The sequence below is a fragment of the Gallinula chloropus genome, assembly GCF_964237585.1.
Source record: "Gallinula chloropus genome assembly, chromosome: 18".
Classification (NCBI taxonomy): domain Eukaryota; kingdom Metazoa; phylum Chordata; class Aves; order Gruiformes; family Rallidae; genus Gallinula; species Gallinula chloropus.
In genome coordinates this window covers 4,529,257-4,540,676 of record NC_140103.1, presented here as the reverse complement: position 1 = coordinate 4,540,676, position 11,420 = coordinate 4,529,257, and the positions used below count along the sequence as shown (strand labels likewise).

Here is an 11,420-nt window from a genome sequence, read left to right as displayed (position 1 = left end):
CCGCCTCTTCCCCTCGCGGCCCGGCGGGGGGGGGGCGGGCGCTGCCTGCGCCGCCGCCGCCGAGCTCCGCAAGGCCGCCGCCGCAGCGCCTGCTCCCGGATCGCGGCCGGCCGGCCGGCAGCAAGCGGGAGGCGGCGGCGGCTGGCAGCCCCGCGCCGCAGCCGCCTGGCCGGCTACCTGCGCGGCCGGGCCTGAGCGCCGAGCCCGGCTCCGACATGTCCGGCAAGATCGAGAAAGCAGGTGAGCGGGCCGGGCGCCGCGGGAGGCCCGGGGGGAGCCCGCCGGGGTGGCCGCGCTGGCTTCCCTCCCCTTAGCGCCGCCCCGCCGCCGCTGCGGCCCGCCGGAGCCACTGGAGCTGCCGGCCGCGGGCCTGGCGCGGCCCGGCGGGGCTGGGGGGGCGGAGGGCGGGCAGGGCCCCCCACTCCGGGTGGGTTTCGGCGTCCCGGACCGGCGGGAGGCTCCTGTCAGGGCGGCCTGGGGCCCGGGGCTGTGGCTAGGCTTGGGGTGGTGGGGGGATGCTCTGCCCGGCGCCCCGCGCTGCCAGAGGCAGGTCCTGGGCTACCTGGGGGCCGTTTGAGTCAGGCTTTTTGTCTCCTCCTCCGCTTCCTCCCCTCCATCCCTCCTTCCTTCCGCCCCCCCTTTTTTATTTTCTCTTTCTACCCTTTTTTCCCCTGTGTTTGCCCTTTTCCCGCACCCCTGCCGTCCTCTCCGTGTAGCAAAGCATCAGCAAAGCCTGGGCGCTGCAACGCTTTGGGGCCTACGTGCAATGATTAATTGCAACTTCTCCAACTTTCCTCTTCTGGCGTTTGTGCAAGATCAGAAAAGACGAGAGTCCGTGGGCAAATGTCAGAGGGAACTTGCTAATTTTTTCCTCTTTTGCAAAGCTCTCCCCTAAGGCTGGGGTGCTCGCCTACAGCCAGAGCCAGGGGAGGCTGCTGAGATCTCTTCTGCTCTCACAAGGAAACACTGGAGCATGGATCATATTGTCTCTCTGTGCTTCTGGAGTCGTGTCTGGTTCTCAGTTGTCACTTTAGATGGTTGAATGCCCCTGTTTTCCTGTGTAGCGGGAGTAGTATGTTTAAAGATTCAATTAGCGTTTTGCAAATCAAGCAGTGAAGTTATTTAGTTTAATTATGTTGCATTTAATTAGCAGAGGAAAAAAAAAAATCAATGCTGTTTTGTATTTTTTATTGTAAGGAATAGCTAGGCAGATTCCTACTGGGGAATGTAAGGTAGCTGTCTGAGTCGGGATGTGCGAAGTGCAGCCTTCAGGCTTTCCAGGGCAGCAGCCTCAGATTTAGGGAAGATTCCTGTTTTTAAAGGAGTAAAGTCGGTAGCAGTGCTTTCAGGGGGTTTTTTGATCCCGGTTCTGGCTTCTGCACTGCACTGTAGGTGAATATGTTCTCCTGCGATACGGTTCTGGAGCGGCCTCACCGGGATGATGAGCAGACTGGCTGCCTGGCAGCCGGCTTTTAAGTGCAGTCCATAGGCATGTTTCCAGCTCTTAGCGCTAAGTTACTGTCTTAACAAGTGTGCATCGCATCACGGGACAAATGTTGCTCCAGAAATACCACCAGGTTAACCATGATGCACGATCCCGTACATAGAATCGCAACGTAACGCTTTGCTTGGGGATTCTGGCTATGTCTGTGCTTACTGGTATATCGCTGCAATTGTTTGTCTGGGAAGCGGGTGACCGAGTGAGGAAGGTGGTGTTAGTGGCATAAATAGACCTGGGGCCAACTCGAAAATGATTGCCACTTGTTTGTGCTAGGGGTGAGTTTGGCTGGGGCTTTTAGTTAACTGCTGATAGCGCTATAGACAGTAATTACAGATGTATAAATAAGTGATCACGTTTTGTTTATTCGCGTGCAGTAAATAACCCTGTGAGAATAGTAAATATAACTCCACACCAGCGAAGCAGCGGGAAGAGTTCAAACGCGGGAAGATGACTCTGTAGACACACACAAACGCAGCGCGGTTCCATAAACAGTAGGACAGAAAGGCCAAAAATACCATACCAAAAAAAAAAAAACCCCATACGCTGCGCAACCTAGAGACCCGACCTTGCGACTCCCATTGAAGAACTCAAGACATCATGCGGGATCCATCCCCAGGTCAGTGCTGTAAATGTACAGTTTTGAAGATGCAATGGGGGAAGCCTTGACGCGGAGGCGTTCTCTCTAGCGGGGTGTGTGTCGTAGTGATGATTTGCTGAACAAGAGAAACTGTAAATCTGGGGAACTGTAACTCTTTCAACTGCTTGTACGTTCGTTTCTTTTAAGAAGGGTATTTAAAGAGAAAAAAAAAATGAAAAATTAAGTCCAGTCCACATATAAACTGGAGGTGAAGAGATGGGAAAGGGGAGGGAAGGAGGGCTGGAAGCCAGCTGTTTTAGCGCAGTACCAGTCTCCATCGCAGTTCCTGAGTGTTTGAACTTCTGATTGACACAAACAGTTCGGTTCATAGCGTCACCAAATAAACAGTCTGCAACACTGCAGCAATTCTGGGATAATATTTGTCGGAAAGTATACAGTAGCAGAACAAAGGATACATAGTCGTGAACCAAACTCTACGAGGTCTAAGGTCTGTGTATTTGTGTATATTTGAATTTGTGTTTTTTCTTATGGGAACGGAAATACACGCAAAACCCATTATGTTGTAAATAGAATAGGCTGTTGTGTGATAACAAGCCATCTTGACAAGCTTTGGAATTGGCTTGGGCTCTGGTTTGACTCTTGTGTTCATCTAGTCAGGCTGCTGGGAAAAGAAGTGTTACCTTACAGGGTTATGTCCCTTGAGATCTTGCATACATCTGCTCCCCGGGTCCTTAAATGAAACACCTTGTCAGCACTTAATAAAAACCAATAAATTATTAGCGATAACAGCTACCATCCTGAAGAAGAGGAGTCCTACCATCCAAGAAGAGCGGACAGGGCTCCCTCTGAAGCCTCTCTGTACTGGTCTTTAATGGGCAGAAGGGTCACTTCATTCAGAGCGCTGCTGTGGAGCGAAGGGGAGCCGTCTGCTCATGCAGAATAAGATGGTATATTTTGTTTCACTCGTATTCGACTGCCTGTTCCGTTGGGCTCCAGCCAAGAGACTTCCAAATACTTTTTGGAAGCAGGACCCCCATTGACTTGAAGATAAGCAAGGGTGTCCAGTGTTGGTTTTCCCTTACTGAAGAATGGTGACTTTCTTCACTTTAAGGAGATATTTGCTGTCTCCCAAGGTACCTTTATAGTTTTGATCTGGAAGCTAAAAGGAGGATGCCAGGAGGGAATGGAGGATGTTGCGGATTCTACTTGGGTGTTCTGTTACCATGGCAATACATGAATTCCTGTATTTATTTACCTGATGGATTTATGTGCTCCAGGGGGCTGAACTATTTTGCATGAATTCAGGGAGAAGGGGGGAGCAGTCAAACACCATCAGGTCTAAACCAAAAGCTCTTCCACGAAGCAGGTCAATTCAAAAATGCCCTCAATTAAAGACAGAGAACATGGGGGTGCCAGGCTGGGAAGGTTAAGTCTCCTTGGTGTTTTAGATCTTAATTTTGTAATTTCTTGCAGGGTTTTCATATCCCATATAAGCTTGCTTTTCCAACAGCTGTCTGCTAAAGGTTGGGTGAAATAACTGTTTCAAGCCGTACCTACCTGGAGTGCAGTCAGTTATCTCTGTTGTCTTCAGCACTCAACTGACATACTTATTCCCAACAGACTGAAAATGCTGTTGTCTTCACCTTCTACTCATAAGCATTTGCCTGATAAGAAAATTCATCTCTGAAGTCTCTCCTCTGTTAGTATTGGTGGTTTAAACATCTGGGGTAATCCCAGGAGAACTCGGTTCTTAATGGCAAAGCAGAAGAAACAATTCAGGAAGCCAGGTTACTCCCATCTTTAGGAACTGAATGTTTTTCTCCATGACCAGTTTGCATGATTCTGAATTGGGCATCTGTGAATGTTTCCCCATTAATGTGAAGTTTCCCAGAGATCTTACTTTTGGGGAGGATATTTTTTGAACTATAATCACCTCTTGGATCATTCTATGGATGTTACCCTGGGTGTTTTCTACACCTGTATGCTCTTCCACAGTTTCTCTTTGTCTCAGGTATGCTGAGGTGAGTTACCTGGCTGAATTCTCTCTGGGTTTGGTTGTGCATTCACCACTGTAGCATGTTCTTCAGTGTAAGTGAGGGCTGGCAAGTCAGAAGGTTTGCACTTGACCAGTGTAAGTGTTGCTCTTCTGGTGGTTTCCAAATGAAGTAAAAATTTTCTGTGAAATGTTCTGTCCTGGAATCTGAAAATTAAACTGTTCTAAAGACTCACTTCACATCCCTAAAGGCAATGCAATTCCAATTCTTCCTTACTGGGGCTTTCAGCACCTGCTGCATTTCCTACTACGTGCTGCACAATAGTGACATCGCATGTCTATTGTAGTGTAACTTGTTTAAAAATCATCAATAACACGGTCTGGTTTTGCATAGAGGCAAAATAGAGGCACAAGATGATCACTATTTAGTGTTTCCTACAAAATGGCACAAATTCTGCTGGTTTTTGGAGTCGGTGTAGGCTTGACAGGTGTTGTGTTGCATAGCTTTAAGATTGGAGTGTAAGAAATGTAGCCTGCGGGATGAACTGCTGCGAGACGGGGATGGTCACAGCAGTTGTAAGAAGGAAGAGGACAAGGAGTGGAGAAAAAAAGACAGCTGAAGTCTGCTGGAATGTGAGGCAGCTGGGCTGAGCCTTAGTGGAAAAGCAGAAACTGGAAGCAATTGCTGAATTTATTTTCAGTGCAAGCAAACGTTTTCCTTAAACCGCAAGACCTAAATATATCTATTGGTGTTAATTATTCATCTATTTATTTCCTTTAATGTGGTGCTCTAACTGGCTCTTGCTAACCTGCTGGCAAGCAGAGATATGAGTGGAAGTTCATTCAAGATCATCACACAAATGTCCCTCACCTAGGTCTTTGCTTCATGTGCAGAGAACGTTCCATGTTTGTAAGGGACCTGAAGGCTGTACTTGCTGCAGTCTGTTGCATGAGTGGAAGAAACCTGTCACTGCTTTTTCAGGTTTTCTTGGGTCTTTATTCATCTTTTTTTTAAGTTTTGAATTGCAGTTGATGCCTCAGCTGATATTCTAATAACTGTATCTGTAGGTGCATCTGTGCTGTATTTGAAAGACGATGGTGAGGGGAAAGGTGCAGGTCTTATCCTTTTTTAAAAGAAAAGATGCATTGAGCCTCTATTCATTTGAAAGCTGAAAGCCTGTGGGCAGAATTGGCAAAATGAGGTTTGCTGTTGACTTACAAATCCTTTGAAAGGACACTATTTGATTTAGAAGTTCACAGCATCTTATCTGCAAGTGGAAGAGCGTGAAGTGTCAACTTTCTAGACCTTATTTTAAAGAAACTAGAGAGATGGTATGCCTGCCTTTGCAGAGGCATTTGATGGCTAATCAGATTTAATTCAAGCACTCGATCATTCTCTGCATTCCAGGAGAAGTCTAGGTAGTTCTCAGTTGGGCTGCTGAGAGGTGACAGCTGGAATTGTTTGTTATCATAGCATCTAATTGGGAAGATCCTTGTAACCCAGCAAAGGTAAGACAATAGAGAATGTCTCCTGTATTTGTGCCAGATAAAACTCCAGAAACTATGTAGTATATTAAAAACAACAAATTACATGTCAGAGCTGCAGGTAAGGTGATTTAATAGCACCTTCCTCTCTCCTGCTCCTCACCACACCCATCATTTTGTGTAGATTGGATACATGTAGTGGATATAACTTGCTTGGTCTTCCAAGACAAATCATCCCAACGTTTTTCTGCTGAAACTAGAGCTCTGGAGTTTTGGGGTTTTTTGTCAGTTTGCAAAGCTGTTGACCTCTATGTACTGTTGCTTAGCAGTGAAATGTATCCTTCCAGTCTGTATTCTTCCTGTGGAAACTTTGTATCTGGAGGAAAACTTGTGCATGGACAGGGAGCCTCCAGCTTCTCAAAATTGTAACAGAATAGATTTGTATCTCTGAAAACAATTGAAAATATGTTGTTCTGTTAGTGCCTGAATATTTGGGCAATTCTGCTTTGGTGTTACATCTGTATTTCTTTGTTAACATTAGCAAACTATAGGATTCAGGCATTGTCATGGCAACAGTATGGACAGAGTATTAAAATCAAGTTGCTATTGCAAAAATATTAGCTTAGTTAATAGTATATTAGTTATTTGTCAGTTTTGTCTAAATAACCAAAACATGGCTTTCATGGTGTGCTGTTGAGAAGTGTTGGGGAACACAGTGTGATGAGGGGATGGTAGTGGAGAGCAGCGTGTCATTCTTGGTGCTTTAGTAGAGATTACAGCAAAAGAGAGAGCTGGTTGGAGAAAAACTAAGTGTATTCACCTTTGCAAGTTTGAATTTGCAGCCCCAGAACTTCAAGGAGGCCAGAGAAGGAAAAAGGGACATCATAAGTGGGGATGTTGATGGAATAGTTGGAAAGACCAGAAAAGGAGCCAGAGGATGCCCAACCCACAGATGTCGGAAGAGAAGGAAGTGGTGGGCTGAGTTGTGTGCGAGTAGAGCAGATAGGGAAAGACAGACGGATGACAAAAAGGGAAAGCAGGCAAGGAGGAGGCTCCCAGCAGCTTTCACAGGAGCCTGTTCCAAGGCAAAGAGACAGAAGATGAATTTCAGCAATCCGGAAAAGCTGCAGGAATCCTGCAGGTTGGGGCGTGCTGCCAAAGGAATGTTCTCAGTTACTGCAGCCTGACAAATCTGCAGCTACGTTACCTAACCCAGAGCATCCACTCTGAAAAATCCCTGATCTCTTCTTGTGGTGTGTGACATTGATCCTGATGGAGGAAACAATTTCATACATGTGAGAGAGGAATGGTGTCCCCATGTGTTACGTGAAGCAGCCTGAGAAAGTTGATGGTCTCCTTGTATCTGCATTGCATACTTCAGCCAGTTAAAGCTCTTCAGCTTTGAAACAGTTTCTTGGTGTTAAATCTGTTTGCTGGTTTAGTCAATACCAGAACTCATCTTCTCTGGAATTGGTAAGGTAACATTTTGATGTTGAGAGCAAGAAAGAAATGAAGAGAAACAAATACATGAAAGAGATGGGTCTGTATCAGAGCCTTCACTTAGCATTGTTGGAGATCTGGTATCGATGGCATTTGGGAGAACTGGTTCTCCTGTACTTGCTTTTCTGTTCATCATATTTAGGAAAGCAATTTAAGAGATTTGAGAATTGACAAGAGCTGTGTGGAGATTCTACACCTTGGCTAGCATTTTGTTTTCACATTTCCTTCATTTTTTTCATTCCCCTTTCATACCCCTGAGGGGGTTTGAATGAGCATGGGTGGCAGCTGATGAAGACTGACCATATTTTGACTTCTTAATTATGGGGCTGAGGCTCTTTGAATTAATCAAACACAAGCTTTGCATCATCTTACTTTACCTGGGTGATGTTCTCTGCTGCTTTGTGTAGAGGTGTTCAGGTGTTGTGGAAGTGCTGTGCATTTTGTGGTTCAAGTTAACATCTCAGAGTGGCCAGCAGTGCCTCTAAGGACATACTGATTCATTGTTCTGCTGAGGGAGAAAGGTTAAAGCCTGCTTGCACTCTCATGCTCTCATTCTTTCTCTTCAAAGGCCTCATGTGGGGATGTCCTTTTCTTGCATACTTAACATACTCACTGAACCAGTCCCATTTATATTCTAAACCAGACCTTTAATTTTATCCCTCACATGTACAAAAATCATGGGTTTTGAAAGAAAATAGATGAGAATTTTCTTTTTAGGCTCCTGGAAAGAAAGTTAAAATCAGTGCAGATTAAAATCAAAGAGGAGTTACCCATAGCTGGTAAAGTTAGAGGAAGGAGATGCTTACCAAGAGACAGACTGTGTAATTCTACATCTGTTAAGCTGTCATTTGCAGGTAGTTTTTAATAATTAAATGGGAGCAAAAGGAGTGTATTCACAATGTACAGTGTGCGTTGATGTATCCCCTTTTTGATGATTTTTATTGTGCATTTCAGTCTGCCAGTCTGTCCTGTCCATACTGCCCAAGAGGTGGTAAAATAGCCTCAGGATTTGATTCCATATTTAGAAAGTTTCCTTTACGAACCAAACATCATGTAATGAAGGGCACCCAGGGAAATCAATATTTTAGTTCTGGTTGTATAGTGCATTCCTACCAACTCAGATAGCAGATCTCAGTGAATCCATCCAAGGGTGGGCTTCAATTAGCAGGACAGCACAGTTTCAAACACAGTTTTCCTTGGGTGATTATTTTATCCTTTCATTCCGTGCTCTCACTATACCAAGTTTGTCAGTTAGAGTATGGGGAGGTAAAGTCCAGGTGGTTCCCATCCACGTTTTGCTTAACAAAGTGACCTTGCATTTCACTGTGGGGAGTGATCTGTCCAAGGAAATCAAATATTTCTATCTGGATTTATTTTTTTTTCATCTTAATTTTTTTAAAGTGTATAATTTCTGCTTTTCTAATAAAAAGAATCTTTTAAATGAATTATATAAAAGAATAATACGCTTGAGGGAGTAGGGGGGTCTACTGACAGGTTTAGTCAGAGCTCATCTATGAATTTGCAGGGTCTTCCAGGAAATGTAGAGCACTGGTTTGTGGAGGACATGGTTTATCTGTACAAATACCCTTGCCAATGTCAGGTGAAACCATAAGCTAAATCTCATGCGAGATTTTTGGTGGCGCATGGTCTAAGAGTGGTACAGGGGTTGAATTTACTCCTTTACAGCTCGGAATTGCACCTTCAGGGAGATGTGTGGGAGAAATTAGCAGTACCCCAAAATGTGCATCTGAGATTCACATGACCTTTTGTAAAGTTTGGGGGTTTTTATGAATCTTTTACCGTTATGAGAATACGTTGGGGAACATAGCTGACAGAGATTGAGGTCAGGGGTTTCTGTGTTTTCAGCTTGGTTCTTCTGTTTGCTCTGTGAATAGCTGTTTGCTCTTCGTCACTGGGAGCAGCGGCACTTCTGTCTCCTGCTCTATCAGGCTGGTCTGTTGTAGTTCATGGGAGAGACGCTTCAGGAAGTTGTAGAGCCACCCTGTTAAAATACCATTTCTTATTTTCATTGGAAGATCTTAAGTGCACTGTTTACAGTGAGTTTACAGCCAGTTTTGTGGTGGTCGGGTGTAGAGCATCCCTTTAAAGAAGAACCCCCAAGTCTTGACCCATAACTTGGCACGTCTGCTCAGAGGAAAGCTTGCTTTTTACATCTCTACCTCTCTACCACTGTAGTGTCTTTTAATGAGGAAATAGCAATGGCTTATCCATCCTCTGTTAGAATTCTTGGACCAATTGGCCAATTTTGGGCAAGCTTTGCAGCAGGATCAATATTACAGTGTTTTAAAAGAATTTCTGCGTGTTTTCTGAAGCAGACAGAGTAAAATGAAGAGACCACAAACAAGAGACCACAAATGAAGAGATCCTTTATGGCAGAAGGGGAGATGTAGCTGTCTCATACTCTGTTTGGCCATCACATCCAGTGGCAACTGGTACACGTGTCATTTCCAAACACTCGTAGTGCTTGTTTAGGGAGTGCCAAGGGAGATGGGAGGGAGCTGGGTTTGACCTTGATGATGCAGTTTGATGATGCTTGATGATTTAACTAAGGTTATGATCTCATGCTCATTCAGTTCTGTAAGCATTTTGTCAGTCTAACTTGTCTCTTATTTATGCTGCACTGTATAATTCATAGGTATGGGGTAAAACTGACTGTATTTTGAATTAAAAAAAAAGCAAATTGTGCAGAGAGGTACTCTAGTTTAACCTCAGCTGGATTTATTGATGCAACTTTGATGTATAGCCAAGGCCTAAGAATGAGTGGATGTGAGTTCTTTATTACTTAGAAGCTTCTCATTTTCTCACCAAACGGCTGGCACCAGCACACTTGTGTTAATTAAAAGCTGACTGTGCCGTTCAAGCTTTTGCTTCTTCATTTATGACAGTATGGTGAATCCATAACAGAGAGGTTTATGGGGATTTGAGAATATCCTGCTCAGAATTAGTCAGTTTTGCAAATCTGGCTTGAAATTGCACCTGCATGGAAATAGATACAAAGTGTAAAACATATTTTTCTTGATGTATAATGTTTGTTTTAATAATTCCTAGTCCCTCGTGGATTCCAGCAGCCATCAGAAGGACCCAACAGTGGTTACACTGGTTTGGAAATGCCCGTCTTTCACCAGAAACCATAGGAGAAGCCTCTGGTGACTGTGACTAGTGTAGACCCTAATGCCTAGCATTTATCCAGCTAAGCTTGAGGGAGATGAAGCCCGTCCCCAGGCAGATTTCTGTCCTGTTGTGAAGGTGTTCAAAGAGATTTTAGGTATTGCTTAATGCTGTAGCTACAGGAAGCTGAATGCATTGATTTAGCCAGCTGGTCAGTGCATCTTTGGTTGAGGCAGAGGTGAGGAAGGCATTTCTTCACTGCCACTGTTGCTTTGGCATGCCTGTTCCTTGCAGCACTAAAGCAAACCTGCTTTTAAAGTTGAATTTCTTCGCTTTCCTTTGTGAGGCTCAGCCTAGGGAGATGCCAGGTACTGCATTCCATGAGCTGATGATTTGGCATCAGGCTGGAAGGTAAAAACACTGATAAAAAAAAATGTTTTTCTTTGCTGCTAGAACAAAGGCTACTTGAATTGTGAACTGGTTGGCCTGGAGTGGAGAATGGCAGGGGAAAGCAAAATCCTTTCGTGTCTTCTGGGGCCAGCTCAGAGGAGCCAGTTGAGGGGAGTGAAGGGTGGGTGAGCTGCTGTCAACAGCCAGAGATCCTGGTAAAAATGGCAGGACAAACAAACCCTTAAAAACCATGCAGAGAGAGAATTTGCTTCTCATTCCTGTCTGTATACTTCCAGATAATCTTGAAGCAAGGATGGTTTTGCTCCTGTCTGTTCTGGGTGAAAGCACCTGTTTAAATTCTGTAAATAGGCATTGGCAGCTCTTACTCACAGGCTTTATCCTGAATTACAGCCTTGTTCATTAGACCTCAAGTCTGAGGTGTACGTTTCACTGTAATGCTTCTAGGGCTCCCTGGAGACATCAGGTACACCGCAAGTGATACTCAGGAGAACTTCTCTAAGCTTCCATTTGGCTGGCAGCCTGGAGAGCAGCAAGGTCCAAGGGATGAAAACCATCGTTTGGGCCAGACCCTGCTGTAACCCACGGTTGTTGCCCGGGGTTGTCAGGATTGTTGTGGCTTTTTAATATGTGCCTAAGGTAAAAAAATGCTTACCTGGCAGCTGACCACAATTACCTGTGTTCAGGATATCCAGCCAAATGTGTATCTCACACTTTTTGTTCTGGCTGAAGTTTACACGATAAAGAAGGGAAAACTAAGGAAAGATCAGAAGGATTATTTCTGACAGCTGGGCAGATCAGTCTGT

The 11,420-nt window shown here is 44.8% G+C and overlaps 1 protein-coding gene across 1 annotated transcript in view; it reads left to right on the top strand.

Annotated features, from left to right (window-relative positions):
• Positions 1–215: 215 nt before the first annotated feature.
• The window catches only part of RAPGEF1 (Rap guanine nucleotide exchange factor 1), a gene marked incomplete at its 5' end in the record, with an annotated part of 85,570 nt that continues 74,365 nt past the window's right edge, over positions 216–11,420 (top strand). The window contains one exon of the mRNA XM_084272519.1: positions 216–240. Coding sequence (XP_084128645.1) covers positions 216–240 — 25 coding nt within the window. The remainder of the gene's footprint in view (positions 241–11,420) is intronic.